This window comes from Spea bombifrons, chromosome 7, assembly GCF_027358695.1.
Source record: "Spea bombifrons isolate aSpeBom1 chromosome 7, aSpeBom1.2.pri, whole genome shotgun sequence".
NCBI classification, from domain to species: domain Eukaryota; kingdom Metazoa; phylum Chordata; class Amphibia; order Anura; family Pelobatidae; genus Spea; species Spea bombifrons.
The window spans coordinates 35039481-35057489 of record NC_071093.1 but is presented as its reverse complement, the minus strand read 5'-3'; the positions used below and the strand labels follow the sequence as shown (position 1 = coordinate 35057489).

The window sequence follows — 18009 nt, the reverse complement described above, 5'->3', positions numbered from 1 at the left end:
AAAATGGCATATCTAGGAACTTTCGCTAGGCTACACTTTCAAACGCCGGACTTCATATGGACACATTACCAAAACTTTAACATTTTCTGCATTTGATCTTAGTTCTTTGTCCTAACTGCATCTACTTTTATTTACTTTGTGACTATTTTCCATGCGTATGGGTAAGTCTCTTCTTTAACTGTTGTCTGCCTTTCTACAGGGCGCTTGTAGGCGGCCTCTACACCCCTTCCACTTTCCCGGATAGGGGTGTTGTGCACATTGACAAGGGGACACCAACGTTGGGGGAGGGAGGCGGAAAATGTAGGGTGCATCCTACCGATGGCAGTCATATGGTATTATGGCTGGCACCTGGTGTTGGTCCTCTGCAGGGCCTCTAGAATGTGGGGCTCCTAGACAACTGGCCAATGTGCCCATGCGCTAAGATGGCACTGCTTTCCTTCCCTTTCCTCTCTATGTTCTTCTCACACTCAGAGAACTAATTGATTACCTTAGATGGGGCCTACTCATTATAATTTTGACATTAATGTCTAGTGGAACTCAAGTATTAAAGGTAATGCCAGGTTCTACATGAGTGTCAATACAAGGAAAACAAGTCCAAGAGCACTCAGGAGTCTAAAAAAGGCCCCTTCATTCCAACAACAATAAGGTTCATAGATTTATCTTCATTTTTGTCCCATAAATACTGGACTTTCATCAATATATCATAATATAATTATAAACACATTCTTACACGAAGCGACACAAAACTATTATTAACCAACTGGATGTGAATTTATTATTAATAAAATGACATTTCAGCAGTTTAATGCACATGACTGCTTAGTGCTACGAAGCCAACACTTGTGCAAAAGACGGAGCCACACAGGAAGCTGGGCAGCAGCACTGGAGCTGGAGCTTCTCTTAAAGGCCACCTGGTAACTTTTTTACAAGTTGAATAATGTATTTTTAAGTACTTACAAAGTATTTTAATACGCATTATTTTATAGTGGGATGGCATGTCCTTTTAATTCGACTATAATCTGCCACTTAATATTACCGTACTAGTTCCACAGTCTCTTTTAGCCTACATTTTTTTTGAGTCATAACACCCGTCCTCATACCAGAAGGCTTCACATGTACAGTATATTCTATGGATGCTGTATACAGTGAATAGCAAGCTCTGTTGTTTTCACATTGCCGGAGCTCCTTTCTGATTGGCTGGAAGTTTATTTCCCCCGGGGAAGGGAGTGCGGGCTTTAACTTCTGCAGCAGGTTCTGATAGGCTCTGTTTTGTTCTAAAAGCCCCCATCCCTCCTGCTGCATTGGGGTGGAAATTAAGCAGCTTGTGCTTTGTGAAAAGGGGTTTCATTCATGCTTTGGCTGTGAGCTCTCCGTCAGCAGTGTACCAGTTTTACTTTGTTAATGTGGGACTAAAGAGGGGATTCTGCGTCCATGGAGCTGCGAGCTGTTCTCCTCTGTGCTGTTGTGGCTGGAGTATTAGGAAGTAAGTAAAAAAAAAAAAATATATATATAAAAAAATATATTACTAAACATAATGTAAAACCAAAATGTAGTGAACATTACATATTAACCTTCACTGCATGCATTTTCAGCTCTATTCTCCATAAGTTAGCTAGAAAATAAAATATCAAGTTGATACAATAATAACAATCTCTATAAAAAAGAAGTTTTAATGTATTTAATGTCACAGGGGGACTCCATCCTAACCACGGAGGGGTTATTGATCTGATTTGATTTATTGAGTGCATTATTTTTTACTATTTTGTTTATTAGCTAAGCAGGCATGGGGAATTAAACTCAAATTTGTTCGAGATCTGGCAAAAAAAAAAAAAAAAAATATCGCTTGATTATTGAAAAAAGTTTGTAGTTCATGTAATACGTCTGTTATTTGCAATTTCTTAAGTACCCGCCATAAAGACATTACATTAGTGGGATGTGTTTTTTTTACTTAAATGTCACATTTTCTTAGACATACTAACCGGAGTCAGATAACGATCCTAGTTTTCTTCTTTGGGAGATGGCTATGGAGGTCATGGAGGAAACATGCCAAAATGCTGTCTACTAAACATATACAAGCATATGCATTATAGTAAAGTGTATTATGTTTGGGGTATGCTATGGTTGTAAAGTAGACCACATTTTCTTATGTTTTTACTTGTGGAGAGCCACAGAGTCTCATTAATAACACTGGATATTTCCACCGTAAGGATGACTACCTCTTATATGCTGTAATAGGATTTGTATATACCATTGGAACGCCATTTAAAACACATGTTTATTCATGACATCTCAGGCAATGATTAGAATTCAAAAGTGAGATTCACCCGTTTTCTTTAATTTGCAGAGAACCCAGAGAATTTAGGAGAGGGTGGTCCATGCACGTCAGAATGCCCACGTAAGTACAAAATAGGAATTATTTTTGATTACTACGCTGACTGATTTCTATCTCAATGTTTATGTGTTTCTATGACAGTTACAAAAGAAGTGTATGTAATACAATTGTTAGAAACAAAGTAGAAATAGGACTTCCTTTGCAATAGATTGGTTAAATATTGTAATCGTTCTGTGACGTTAAGTTGTGATTAAGGTCAAGTGGTGAGATGTAGATCCAAAGGACGTTTAGAATGAATTGGCATTTTAGGATCTTGGAAATATCCAAAAATACATAATAGGGAAAAAATCTTTCATGATTAACTGTGGCCATCAAGGAATTTTTGGAGTTGTCACATGGACCCAACCTGTGTATATTTGGAGTGAGTGGATGCCACCTGTCAGCTGAAACAATTGAGTTACGAGTCAAGTTTTTAGTTCTCTGGAGATGTCTATAGAAACAATCCAGTATTGTGTCTTGTAACCATTAACATTAAAGTCCATCTGTTTACTAAAAATACATCAATTGATGTATTTTATGAAATAAAATGTTAAGGGCCCCCATTATCATAAGGTCCAGGACTTAGACTGTAAGCTGTATGGGGTAGGAACCTGCTTTCCAAATTATATTATATCAGCTACTATACTTATAATACAACTGTACAGACTGTATCTCCACTTTTATTATACTTTTATTATACTGTAAATTAAAAGTGCTAGGAACATCTGTTTATGCATAATAATTAAGTATAATTACAGCTGTATTGACATTTATTTGCAGTATTGAATACAATTCTATTTCCAGCTGGATCTTTTCTAAGAGGCTATAAAAGGGATTGCAGTTAACTGATACCCCATGTTCTCAGTGCATGACCTGGGAAATTGCAATCATTAATTTTGATACTCATAAACAATAATTGTCAAATTTCCTATAAACCGAGAGATAATCCAGAACATCTGGATTCATTGTAGCTGTTAAATGCATTTTATCCCTGCCAATGTTATATTGAATATCTACAATCAAGGATGTTTGATGTCTAGCAGCTGTCACACAGACCAGCATTAAATTTATAACAGTAAAAAATGAGAGACACTGTCACAATTAGTAATATTAGTGTTCACATGCTTTTTAAAGCCAATCCCATTTTGTACATTGTACATATAATCAGGTAGGCCTGGGGGCATGTGTTAGCATGAGTGTGCATGCGTAAGTATGTGTTAGCATGAATAGGTGAGTATGTGTCTTAGCATGAAATAGTATGTGTGTGTTTAGGTGTGTGTTAGATTGAGAATATGTGTAAATATGTATGCCAGTGCATATGTTAGCTACTCTTTGGCCCGGGGGCAGGTAAATCCAAGAGGCCCTGATGGTACCAGCTCTTGCCAGTCTGTACGGAATAGAAAGAGTTTTCCATCACTGGACCACACTAATGTATTTTGGGTAAAACTCATGTTGAATGGAATTGAAATGAGTACACAAGACTTTCAATGAGTATTGGTTGGGGGGACTACTGTGGGTACTGCGGGTATTATTCACATTGCCTGCAATTCTTGCTAAGGTCACAAATCTTAAAATCAATGCCTAAAAAATGCAACTCATATTGTACAAAAATCTTTTATAGGTACTGGTCAACTGGCATTTCAAACAGGATACCAATATACTTACAGCTATTCTACTGTCACCAGCTCATTTTTACAAGGAAGTTCTTCTGAACGTAGCAATATTTCCCTGGAATGTATGGTTCAAATACACAGTATAGGAAACTGTCAAATGCTTTTAAAGGTTGGTACCACTGGTTTCCTTTTCAGTACCAGGTCCATGAATTACACATCATGTTGACAATTACAATGTCTTTAATTTAACATGTCTACCTACCTAAATATACTGAGTGTATAAAACAGCCTCAGATCCTCAAGGTGTAATTTCAAGTGAATTTTGTGTACTTCTACATTGACCAGTTTCATAAATTTAAGAAGGATCATCTTCCACCTCCCTTCCTTCCTTTAGCAGACAAGACATTGAAGGTAGCTCATTCATGAATGAAGCCAGAAGGAGAGGGCACAGGTTGTGCAGAGCAATAGACATAGTATGGTCAGCTGTCCAGTACATCGCTGACATTGAAAGGTTCAAGAACAATATGTAGAACTCATCCTACTTTGACGCAAAAAAATAGTATCAAAGCTTACGGACTAAAAATACGAGAAATAGTCATTGCAGAGGGATAAGGAATGCAAACACTAGACAATGGATTTCTGACTGGCTTAATGACAGCAGTGGTGTCCCCAAGGCTAGCACTCTCACAACTGTTTTTGCGAACAAGTCAGCCCATTTGTCTAATTGCAGTGGCCTTCCCGTCACCTCAAACCAACAAAACATCTGGGAGCTGTTAAGTGTTAACATGGATTTAGTCTGAATTCCTTAGAACACTTTCATTACCTTGTATAGTTCATGTCCTGAAACACCGAGGATCTTCAGCGGTCAAGAGAGTTTATAACCCATGAAGATGTCCCAAATTTTGTACCCAGATGTTTTGTGTATGTTTGCGTATACTTGTATATGTATTTGTAATAACCAGGTTATGATGTCTTGGATTATTTCAGGTAACAATAAAGTGAAACTGAAAGATGGTTAATTATAATGTCCACAATAACCTTAATGTTCTATCTGCTTTAATGCTTGTCCCAGGTTCCTTTTTAAACTAGCATCCACATCATTTGTGATTTATTGGCAGCGATGTTGATTTTTTCCTCTGAAATCCAAATATTATGTCCACTCTAATATAAAGCTGCTAAACAATTGTGTTCTTTTCATTAATAATTAATATAATTTTGTTTTTCAGTTAGAGAATGTGCACTTGAAGGCGTCAGTGAGTTCAAGCCCAAATTCCATGAAAGAGTTTCACGATTTAAGGTGCTGAAAAGAAGATTGTATTACTGTCTACCAATGGGTGTCTTAAAATTGCTGTCTAAATGTATTTTCCCTTGTATGTATTTCTCTGATCTAAAAATATCAGACATCAGTAGACATTACGCCACAGGTCAAACTGCCCTTACACTATTGTAGCATTAAAAAAATTGCTGATATTCACCCCAAACAGAGTGTTGAGGGAGGATAAGGTAATTCTAAGGATATTAAGACGCAAGGCAGGCTTTTTATCAAACTCTACAGCAATCAACACATGTTTGCTATTAGTAGCTACAGGGGGCTTATATGATGTTCCCAGAGTGCTAGTGACTTATAGTTTTCAGAGCAGAAATGGGTATTTAAATATTCTAATGAATGGAAATCATAATTCATGGCGATCTAAAGTTAATTTAGTGACTGATAATGATCCATGAAGGAAGAATAACCTGAATAGTATTTTTATCTTTCATAAAAAATATCGCCCTAAATTTAAAAGCAGCTGCCATTTCATATGTAATGGAGCTAGAAGAGCAATACCAGACATTTTTACATATGGCTTGAATGTGAATACTTAACGGGTGTTGGACTCATTCATTGTGTATCAGTGTCTAATTGTCTAGTCGTACTCGCTTGAATATAGGGACATTCTTCAAAAACACCCTCTTCAGTTTTCGTTCCATGGTGGGAAAATTCAAAAAATATGTCCAACAAAACAAGAACCTACATGGGCGCTTAATGCAAAACGCGGGATACTGAGCGTGTTTCAAGGCACCTTAAAGACGTCATCTATGGGCAGAACTGTTGACGAGGTAAGAGATCCTTCTTAAATAAGATAATATGTATGATATAATAATAATAATAATAATAATAATCTCTTGTATCTTGTGGTAAAGAAGATACCATGTATTTTAGCAAGATAAATGTTATTTTCTTAGAATACGCAAATGACCACTTCCATGTCCATGGTCCTCAGAAAAAATGGCCTTGTTAGTGAGATGCGGATTGGGGATAAAATGGGATAATGGGATAAAAGATTAAGCCAGACAAGCTTTCCTTCTTGGTTTCCATTTTGCTTCAATGGGCCATTTAAAAAAAAAACGATATCTTTTTTTTAACTTCAACAGGTGGATATTTCAGGAAGGTGTCCTACAAAATATGAAATCAGAGGAGATTCTATATGGAAGAAAAAAGAATTGAATAAATGTGCAAACAGAATGTTGGTTTCTTCTTTTCTGCGATCAGTACCTATCCCAGATAAAACTGTAAGTGTTATACCGGTATATATACACTGCACCCACAATATATTTATCATTATTGTTTAACTTTAAAAAAAAATAAATAATTATTCTCAATCTGATTTTATGTTTCCAAAGCTGCCCAAATATATGAGAAGCTTATTCCCCTTAAATGCATTATATTCGCCAATCTCTTAAAACTTTTTCTTCTTATAAATTATTCAGCATTGCTCTGAAGGCTTCTGCGGGAACTAAATTCTTGTCAGATTTGGAGTTGTTTTCAGAAATTTTTCTCATTTGACTCTTGAATATCAGAAGTTTTCAATGTGTCTACTGCATGGTGGAAGCAAAGTACTAATTTTTATCTTAGCACAACATATCATCTGGGCTGATTTTTATAACACTTTGGAAATGTATGATTCATGTGGTCTAAGTACATCTGTGCTGTGGGTCAAAATAGCGTAGCGCCAATTTCCTGCAACCATGTACAGCCAGATTTACATTTGGGACACCCTTCGGGGTTTATTCGCAGGGCCCTCCTCACCTGTTGTTTCTGTATCCTCTCGTATAGCAAATCCTGAATTCTGAACTGGAATGCATACAGACTTATAAGGAGGACATACTGGCAGAGGCAACGTGCAATGAATCTCACCTCGTCACACTATTTTCGAGAGAAGGGAATGGTGCGAAGACACACACTCAAACTGCCGTCAGATTTTTGAAAAAAGAAGTCAAGTCCAATAACAAAGGTAATATTGCCTCCTGCATTCAAAATGTCTGTGAATACAACAATACAGTAATATTTCTTTCTAAAAGATGTTATCAACTGATTGCCGGCCACCTCATGTGACACATAGTTGGTCAAGTGGACCCAGTAGGCCAACTGCATATTTCATGCCTGGTGGCACTCCAAGTCCTCTAGTCAGAAAAAAAGCTTTCTGTGGTGTAATAAGGCTGCCAAGCTTATCATCAACACTAATTCTTGCCCCCCCACAGGAAGTCTTGCATTTTTTGTACACATTTCTTTACAGTTTCTATGGTCTATATAAAAATACTGATTTCTATATCCTAGCAGCTTATTGTTTGTTGGATCAACTTGCCGGCATGCAGAAACAATGATCTGATCACTGCTAACACACAGTGTTTAGATATCGTGACAACACAGGTGCTACTCCCCCTTTCAAACCCCTCTCCTCCATATATTTTTTATAAAGTACACACAAATACATTTAAATAACTAATATTTTTATTACAAAAGGACAAACGAGTTCTTGTGGACTTCAACTCCTTTGACCTGGATTATGATAACGATAGTTGCGTCTGTTCTTTTCAGAAATGACAGGCGATATCTACGTCACAAGCCTCATGTTTGAGAAAGAAAACAGCTCGGCGCACATGAAAAGAGAAGAAGACGTGTCTGAAACTATCAGAAATCTCTGCATGGCTCTAAACATGAACAGCGAGGTACTATAAACAGGGCTAGATAACAATGTAATATTAAACATAACATTCCTTGGCTGATTCAATTCAACCTCCTCTGTCTGCCCATTTTCTCCCTGTTGAAATTCATATTTGATCCTTGGCCTCCAGGTTCCCAAAACACATGGCGTCTGCCTCCTACGGTAAAAATGCTAACATTCATTCACACACACTCACCTGTCAGGGTCCGGGCTCCAGCTTTCTTGTCATGCAGTGGTAGCTGTGACATTAGTACTGCAGGGTCAAGTTACATTACCTAATTGGGCTCCTGGCCCTGTCTACAGTAGCCGAGACACTGCGGCTACTGATGCTGTGTGGCCGATGATGTTGTAGCAGACTGATTATCCAACAAAGTACCAGGGCCCCCCAGGGCTTGTATAAACATAGTTTAATATATAAAATTAACGGCAGTACTGATAGAATTAAGAATCATCTGTTACTCATAAACAAGTGTCTCAATGCATAGTAAGCCAAATGACGGCCAAGTTTCTCTAGTACAATCTAGGTCAGTGATTCGGTACACTAGTGGTTTTCTAAACACGTAAATGTGTCAAGGAAGCTTATGTCGATTTTAAGTAAACCTTGTCTTTGTGATGCCGTCTACATTTTTAAAACATCCTGTAGCATTTGTGGGTTATGTGGTATTCCTTACGTTAACCGTATTCCTTAAACGTGGTATTTGGTTGATGTTAAACCGACAACCGCATAACTGGAAGCTATTGTGAGGGTGTGGGAAGTCTGAGTGCCTGCGAAGCTTCTACTTTCTCATGTTCTGATGAATGAGAAGGATGTGTATTGCAAATCAGTGCATTCATTCATAGACCGGCAGCAGTGTTCTCGATGCTTACGCTGTTCAACAAGTATGCCAAACATTTTTATAAGTGTATAGTAGCCGTCAGATGAAATAGTTTGATGATATCGTAAAAAAACATGAAGACTAGTGATGGACATTAGAAGGCCACCCTGGTAAACACTGGGGCGAATTCATTAATTCCAGCAACTGGCCGACACAGCCTTAGGCACTGGAATGCATTTTTTAAACGCTTACTAAGGTACCTTCAGGATTACAGAAGTTATGTTATAAGCCAACTGTTTTAAAGGTAGTGTTCCGTCTTTACAGATGTGAGGTTATATGTATCTTAAATTATATAATCCAGACATGTTTTGCCCACAGCTCCAGTTCTTCTACTGCCAATGTTTGTCTATGGAGGTGGAAAAGCTTGGGGTCACTTAGCTGTTTTCATGAAAAACAAGGAAATTTCTAGCAAAAGGGTTTTCTAATAATCAATTAGTCTTTTAAACTTAAACTTGGATTAGTGAACACAACGTGCCATTGGAACCACAGTGGTGGTTGCTGATAAAGGGCCTCTGTACGCCTATGAAAATATTCCATATATTTCCAGCTTCAATAGTCATTTACAACATAAACAACGTCTACACGGTATTTTTTATCAATTTGGTATTATTTTAATGAGCAAACTTTGCTTTTCTTCCACCAACAAGGACATATCTAAGCGACCTTTGAGCTATATATATATTTATAGGACGTCTGGGTAGATGGCAATCTTATTGGGAGTCTGAGACCCCAAACTTTAGCCTGTCCTATTGATTCAAAGTATAAAGAGTCTGAATACATACAGACCGAAGGTCTTTTGCCAAATTCTTGCTGTCTTATACTGATGCCTTATCCATGAATCAAAAGCTAATCACGGTAGACATTTGACAGCTCTCCCTCTCCACCCACCCGGCTGGAACCTAAGAGGGTGGATTGTCCCCAACGTTCTTTAGTTGTCTAGGAGATATCATGTTCCGGGAGCTCACCAATTTGTCTGAGCATTGTTTAACTCAAAGTCACACGGACAACTGCTCTTTTCTTTCTAACGTGGAACAAGCTATATGTTAATAGAAGACAAACACACATTTGGCAAAGATGATGCATGTATAATGTACAAACTAAAACCAGATGCAGAAGGTCAATAAAAGGAGCAAGTAACACAATTGGGACCATGGTCTACCTGCCAAATAATTACATTATTGTTAGTTCATGTTGTAATTATTCAATAAATAGCCACATTGGAATTTAAACTTTCGATTACTGTAGTATTGAAGGATATATTAATGCTTCATCTTAAAGGGACACTCCAGTCTTCCCATGCACTTAAATAAACATGATAGCTAAGAGGTTCCTTTGAGTGTTTGCATGGGGGGCTGAGGTTTGTCAGGTTGTCCATCAATTCCCCAATAGTGTATCTGCTCCCAGTGCGGCCTTATTTGTCAACTCCACCACATTTGCAATAAGGTTCCCACCTCGTCTCTACGTCTACAGCATTAAGAAATAACTTAAGCTCCGTAGTCTTCAGTCACCTTAGGGACACAAACCGAAAAATGATTCAAAGAAAGGCACTGAGTGGACCTGCATATGCTATTTACTAAATGTCTGTCAAAATGTGGCATGAATGATAGGAATTAGAGTCAAGCAAACATGGAAAACCATGTATTGCTCTAAGACTAGCTGGCATTTCCTCCAGAATATCTTGAAAATAGGTCTTTGGATACAGGCAACACAAAGCTTCACATTATTACAGAGAACTAAGAAAGCTGAATGCGAACTGTATGGTCAGCTACGGCGTAATTGAACCTTCCTTCATATCAGTCGTACCGTACTTTGATATTCAGATGTGGGTTGCCTGCACAAATAAACACAGGCAAAGGGAACAGGGTCAGCAGTTCAGCAGCATGCCACAGATAAAATTCTGGCACCTTATGTCAAGTGCACCTTATTTGTGGTCGACCTGCAAGCATCCATGAAAGAAGAGGGGCATTGTAACTTCTACCCATATTCCAGTTTCCATTTAATTAAGTCGTGCTGGCATCGACTTGGAAGCTTTCTAGTAGAATGTGAAGTGTTGGCAACACTTAACACCCACATTTTGGATATTTTTGGAAGCTTTACAGGAAATCGTTATTTCTCTTAAAAAAAAATACACATCTTATTTCGATTTAGAAAACTACAGCATGCAGAGAGGGATTGCGCAACAGAATTCAATTTGTATGAGATGTTGTATTGCGATAAGGAATGGTTTCATCTACCTAATAACATTGGGATAAAAGATATGTTTAGCTATGTTGTTTGGTATGGGATATATGCTTCTGTGATTATATACCTGAAAATTAGAATCCTGTTTATTTATTACATGATTTACACCAGCTCTAAGACCACCGGTGTTTTCTTGACTAGCAAAAAGGTGTGCATGGGACTTCAAAATGAGTATTAAAATGCAAAGGGTTCTCTAAGATTTCCAGTTTCCAATAGTCAATAAAATGTTTTACAGCTAGCCGTATTAAAAGAAGCAAGGGGTGAACTAAAGTCTTTGTCTATTAAATCCGAACAGAGCAATGCATTTAGTTCCAGCAGTTAAAGCCCCTTTTAAGTAGCGGGGTCATTGTGTGGGGTCACGAAAAAGATACCTCTTGAAAAAAATGTGCTTGAGCTGACACAGTGGGCTTATAGTTTGACCTCTTACCGGGTATAAAAGATGAAAGAAGAGTTACTGCTGGTACATTCTGAATTTTGTAAGAAAGGCTCATGTGTTTTTTTTTTCTCTTACTCTCTAGACTGCAGACCATTTCATGAATCTGGTGTTTGAGTTGAGACTTCTTTCTGCAGATGCACTTCTGAGACTTTGGCAAAGGTCTTCCTTCAAGTGCAGAGATAACTGGTAAGTATTGGAGTATTGTGTCTCTCCTGGTAGGGATGCTAAGGCTCATACAGGGACAGGTTAAATAATTTCTTAAAAACAAAAATGCCTACCTAAAACTGAATCGTTATATGAAAACATAAAAAAAGAAAAAAAATATATGTGAACATTTTCAAAATGGGACTTTATTATTGTATATTATAACCACATTGCAAACACATCAGTATACCTTCATATATGTAAATATAGAGAAAGGTCGAAGAAACCTCTTAGCTCAGGAAAGCTAATGTGACTTTATGTTGCATTCTCTTAGTGGTCCAATGAAAGGTATGACCGTTGACTACATTTTCATCCATATTTAATCTCAAATTCCATTTGTCTTTAAACTGGACCTGTCATCTACAAAGGTTTTAGCATCATTAAATGTATTTGTCAGCACAATTGTTATGGCGACGAAAGCTCATGCAAAGCCTGTACACTGAGTATGGTTGCCCAACTGGTTTACATGTAAAGTCAGCAGAGAGCTGGCGCCATTAGGTCCAGCCAAATGGCTCAATAATGTCATGACCCTAACAACTTTTGATTCCGTACAGATTGTTTATTTAATCTGTACAAATCATTACCAATTTGTGTTAGGTATCATGTGCTTCAAAACTCTAGGGTTTGGAAAAATCATGAAGATGCATTTTTTTTTTATATGTATAACCCAACGCTCTAGCCCAATCTCGGGTCTTTTGATCGGCTCCTTGCAAATGTTAATCTTTGGAGTGAACCGGTTGTCTCCCAAGGGAACGACTCTTGTAGCTTGAATAATTAGTTGTGAGCGACTGCTTTTATTTACATGCAAATTTAGTCTCACTGTCTGAATCCCCCTTGTCAAATGATAAAATGCACCTGTTTGAAGCTTGGCTGTCTGACTCCTGATTGACATCTATTACAGAGGATTCCCTGGTATATAATACATTCCATTATGGTTCGCAGCAGACAGAATAGCTGTGGGAAGAATGTTGTCTCTCCGAGAAAGGCTAAAGCATATGATTCCTTGGCCTTTTGTTTTTACTTCTATTTTTAAAGAAGTTTATCTTGAAAGTTATCGAAAGTTCTTTTTTCTCGTTTATCTCCTCCCCTTGGCTGGCTTACTGAAATCAGGGCTCATACCACAGTATGCTTCTTGCACATGCTTGGTAGAACTCCCATTCTACTTAATGGGAGCTTAGCTGGCATTAAAAGTAATTTAAGTAACATCAGCCAATAATTTCTATGATATCTGAACAACAATTTTTGTTATTGTCACTGATCATGGGCAAGATTTTCTTTATACAAATGCTTCCTTGTTTCAGTAGAAGTAGCCAGGGATAACTTAAACGAGACAGGCGTTTTATTTTCTAATTTCTAATAACTAAACACTAAATGCTCCAATTTGCATGGAATAAAAAAGGAACTAGAATCCGGAGAAAATTGACTTCCATTAAAAACCAAAAAACAGGGGACTAGACTGATATTTTAAGTATTTATAGATGGTATTTATAGATCTTAGTCTCTGTCTGGGTAAATGAGATATAAAAGTAATTACATTTTTATGGGATATTATTCTTAGAACCCTGTCTTTCCTTTTTCTATGACCAGTGCCCACACTAAGATGTATGTTAGAGCAAATGTATCTGTGTAAGGGCAAGTAAGTGTGCTTCTGAATGGGCAAGTGTGAATACGTATGTGTGTATGGGGAGGCCCATTCAATTTCTGACAATTCATTTTGTTTCCTGCCCATTCCATTTGGCTGAAAATTCTGGGGCATTTTTGATTCGGGAACAAAATTTCTTGCCTGATGCCCACATTCACTCTCACACTCACTCTCTCACACTCTCGTTCACTCTCTCTCATGCTTTCCAAAAACGTTTCCCTACTTTCTCTGACGATCGCTTCTACCGACCACTTCCGCATCTTCTTCATTGTCTATCTTCTCCCTTCTCTTCCCTTCTCTCTTCTATCTTTGTCGGCATCTCCATGGACATAACCTGCTGGGAACTTCCACCGAAATGACGATGCTTGCAAGCACCGCCATATTGCCCTCACATATTGCAAGTCACTGCATTTTTTATGTGATTTTATATTCTTAGATTTCTTTTTATGAGTAAATAGTTTTTTAAAGTCAACTCTGATATGTTTTCTCACAAAATCTGTGGAAATAACATATTTTTCTACGTTTAATACAGGCAACCGTTACTAGATGCCCTTCCATCATGTGGAACAGAGGCTTGCGTGAATTTAATGAAAGAGATTTTGCTTTCCAAGGAGCTGGAAGATGAGCAAACTGAGGCTTTCCTGTGGTCGCTTGCCTTCATTCCTGAGCCAACAGCTGGGATGCTCGGTTCTCTCACTGTAAGAAATGTTGTTATTATACCCTGCAATGTGTCATATACATAAAGCAAACCTAAATAATCAATAATTACAAAACTACAATATCTATATGTGTCTATGTCTGCCAGAAACATAGAAGATGTCTATAGTACCAGGTACAGTACGACCAGTTACGACAAATAAATTGTTCATACATGTCTATACTTAGCTTACAGTAAAACTTTGTCTGTGATTCCTCAGTCCCTGTTACATGAGGCGGAAGCAGGTCAGAGTGTCTACTTGGCGATCACAGCCTTGGTTCATCACTTTTGCTTGGATGTTAAAATGTGCCATGAGATTCCTGAAGTCTTTGTTATAATGACGACTTTACAAAAGCATCTAGGAGAAAATTGTACTGCACTGGAGCTCGCGGAAATCCAAAAGGTAATAAATAATAATGTATCTGCAAGTACCAATTGTGTTCTAAACCATTTAAATATATATATATATACAGTAGCGCAGTTATCCAAACCATCTTGTGATATGTCTGGGTGAATGCATTTGCACTGAAATGTAGTCAATGGTATACTTATGAGGTTGCTGCTCCGGCCACCCTAGGTCCTACCTCAAACCTTGCATCTACAGCCAAAATGGCCTTGTTAATAATGCGGGAGGAGGGCAGTCTGTAACCCTGAGCTTAATTGGCATTAAAAAAACACAGTGTGTAGTGTAAGGAGACAGGTTTTTTGATGTCTGGGATTGTTGGGAACAAGCATCTTGCTACCGACTACACCTGATGTAGCATATAGTGATGGTGTTATTGTCCAAATAGAGCACACATTTGTAATTTCCTATTTTTTCTTATGGCATGTCAATGTAATATGTTCTTTTCTTGCGGGGCAACTTTTTAATTGTATGTTACCCTGGGAAAATTATCTTGTGTTTATCATTCTGATTAAACTGGTAAGGTGCAGCTGTGCTGCCCTTTTTGTACATATACATACACAAACATAAGCAAATACATCCATAATTATTATGTCCAGGTACATCTTGTTTTGAAAGCTATTGGAAATGCTGGAGTGGCTGCTGCACCACTGATCCCAACGCTGGCATCTTGTGCTTTCTTGAAAAGTAACCCTACTTCAACAAGAGTAGCAGCGGTCGAAGCATTCAGACGGATACCTTGCTCAGCTAATGTAAGTATTTTACAGGGATTTCCATACTTCTCCAGACAAGTACCAATACTGTCTAATTAACATCTAAAAATAAAGCAGGTATTGAAGTGCCCCTGCCTTTTTGTAAAATTCTGATGTCCCACTTTGTTGGAGTTGCATGTTTCTGCTTTCTTTTACATTGTTATAACTGCAAATGACCCCATCAGAGACGTTCTGGGTGTGAAGGCTGTCTGGTCTCTGGCCACCCTTTGATCTTTTTTTGTATGTTTCTCTTTGAGGATATTTTATACTAATTCATCAAAGATTCTCTCTTTTTTTTCTCATATAAACATTCTTGGTTTAGATAATACAGATTAGCAGGGATCAGACATTGTTCTGCATGCTGGCCAGCTGATCTAACAATAGATCATCCGCATTTCGCCTGCTCAATGTACTGATGGATTTTTTTCACTATTTACAGGTAGTCGCATACTCTGCCCCAAGATTCAAGCCTTCACTTTTAGTGTAAGCTTGAGGCTTCCATTTTTACACAAAGTCTCACATCTTCTATGAGAGACTTCAAACATGGGAGTTCAGTATCGCTACCCACAAACTTCCTTGAGTGTTAGGCAGCCCCCCAGGTTCTTTGCAGCGGATAAATATAATAAATGGATTTTATCATGACATACCATGTCAAGGGTTTAAAGCCCACTATTTTAATGATGGCATGGCATATAATGAAAGACATAAGAAATTAACTATGTATTTTACAGGACCAACCAAGCTTTTTCTGCAAGTGAAATTGACTGCAATCTCCTACATTAATGAATAAACCTACTGATATATAATGATTTATCTCACAAACAGCATATATTGGCATACAAAACCACAAACACAAGTGCTCTATTGCAGTGGTGTATTTATGGAAGTTGCCCCCCTTGATCTTCATTAGAGTAATTGTGAGAAGGGTCTCCTAATGTCATGCTTCATCAGTACTAAATCCAAAGTCATGATGCCATACGCTGGGTCTCCAGATGGACACAATGGGCTATATATGCTTTGGAGACTGAGCTGGCAAGGCAAAAACCTTCTTACAAGGAAGACCACTTCAACTGGCCCGTTGAGCAGAGGTACACCAGGGAACCCAATCCTCCTTGTAAAAGAAATAAGTGCCGAATTGAGGGCTGCCTGTCTGACTGCATGCTGGCACAGTTGGCTTCTTTCACTTGATGGCTTACTGCTTATTTTCAGCTACCATGATGTTTACTACTTAGGATATGTGGGGATATGTCTGATTATCCCATTGTAATGTACTGATGTACTGGCATAATATGTGCCACTTGTAAACCGGCTCATATCAGCAACTTATGCCACGTCAAGTAGATATTCCATCCTGCAAAGGTGCTCTTCAGCTTTTAAAGTAAGGCAACCAATGTGAAGCCTACTATGCCCTGTGTCATAAAATAGGGTCAGCTAATGTGTAGTTTAATAATTAGATTAAGATTGCAGTCTAACAGTTTTAATGTTCCTGACACCCCCACTATAGAAAAATGCATATTAAAGTACTCTTAATGAGTGTCGCTTTACAAGACAAGTAAATAGTGATTTTAGGGAATAAGATATATTGAGTCTAAATCATTGACACACCTAAAAAGTTAATTATTGACAATCAGCAGTGTATTTATATCTGTACCATGTCGTGCATAGAATTGGTTAACTAGTTACCATGCACATCAAAGAATGTTACCCCAACAACTGAACATATAAGAAGAAAGAAGACTCCAGCAGGCAATCACCACGTGCCTCTGTGGACCTTCTAAAATCCTTTCATTCACTGAAGTCCTTCACAGTTGGAAGTGATCTGAACATTTCCAAGAAGGATAAATAAACAAGTTGCTCCAAAAGTAACTGAGCTCTGAGTTAAATCTAGTCTTTATCGTGCAAATTCATGTGCAATACTTTTTAAAGCTCAGCTGCTTGGAATCCCTATTTAGGTGAATGATTAATCGATTTGCCACCATAAAGGGCAGGGTCTAGTTGAATGGAAATTGGGAGGCTTAATTCATATAATAGTTGACCCAATAATAGCTGTCTGTCTCCTTATTCATCAGTAAAGGGAAAGTGATTCCCATGGTCTACAATTCATTGTGAACTGGCTGACCTGGAGTCACATTCATCTCATCTACTACCTCTAGTAGTAGAATGTTAATAATACATTCAGTATTAGCTTTATTGCTTATAATTTGATAATCGTGACATTACAATGCTCATCTGATTATATATATATATATATATATATATATATATATATATATATATATATATATACACATATATATATATATAAATCAAATGAGCATTGTAATGTCACAATTAGCAAATTAAAATAATAAAATAATAATATTATATATTTTATTTTTATATTTTTCTTATAATTTTTTTTCTTATGGGGCTTATATGGTTCTTTTCTTATTGGAAGTTTCTTGGAGTGTTGATGCATTTTTTTCCCAAAAGTGTGGAAAGTTTGCATGTAAAATATGACACTGTATATGACCACTGTCTTTCTGCAGCGCACAGCATTAATCCAGCTGTATCAAGACGCAGAAGAAAGCGCAGAAATAAGGATTGCTTCTTATTACACAGCAATGAAATGCCCCAGCCAAGAACTTTTCCAGACGGTGCAACATACACTAAAACTTGAGAAATCAACGCAAGGTGAGCTAATGTCCACGGAGAATTGTTATAAAGTAAGAAATACGTTTTACAGAACGTTCAGAGAAGCAGTTAACTGTTTGAGCACTTGGGGGAGAACTTTAGCCACTGAGAACATT

The 18009-nt window shown here is 37.6% G+C and overlaps 2 protein-coding genes across 2 annotated transcripts in view; both read left to right on the top strand.

Annotated features, from left to right (window-relative positions):
- Positions 1-1332: 1332 nt before the first annotated feature.
- On the top strand, positions 1333-14111 carry LOC128502228 (vitellogenin-like). Its single transcript, XM_053471985.1, has 10 exons — positions 1333-1483; positions 2345-2395; positions 3993-4153; positions 5211-5281; positions 5916-6084; positions 6400-6537; positions 7082-7259; positions 7844-7974; positions 11605-11708; positions 13901-14111. The coding sequence occupies exons 1-10, from the start codon at positions 1432-1434 to the stop codon at positions 14109-14111; spliced, it is 1266 nt and encodes a 421-aa protein (XP_053327960.1). The 5' UTR covers positions 1333-1431.
- Positions 14112-14303: 192 nt separating this feature from the next.
- LOC128501125 (uncharacterized) overlaps positions 14304-18009 on the top strand; it is a 68007-nt gene continuing 64301 nt past the window's right edge. Inside the window, exons 1-3 of the mRNA XM_053470484.1 lie at positions 14304-14468; positions 15068-15220; positions 17749-17893. Of these exons, the coding sequence (XP_053326459.1) occupies positions 14370-14468; positions 15068-15220; positions 17749-17893 (397 nt within the window). The 5' untranslated portion in view covers positions 14304-14369. The remainder of the gene's footprint in view (positions 14469-15067; positions 15221-17748; positions 17894-18009) is intronic.

Excerpts from the sequence above, each read along its gene's own strand:
- LOC128502228 (XM_053471985.1), top strand. The coding sequence starts at position 1,432 with ATGGAGCTGCGAGCTGTTCTCCTCTGTGCTGTTGTGGCTGGAGTATTA. Across the intron at positions 6,085-6,399 it reads TGGGCAGAACTGTTGACGAG|GTGGATATTTCAGGAAGGTG; the intron begins GTAAGAGATCCT and ends TAACTTCAACAG. Across the intron at positions 7,975-11,604 it reads CTCTAAACATGAACAGCGAG|ACTGCAGACCATTTCATGAA; the intron begins GTACTATAAACA and ends CTTACTCTCTAG.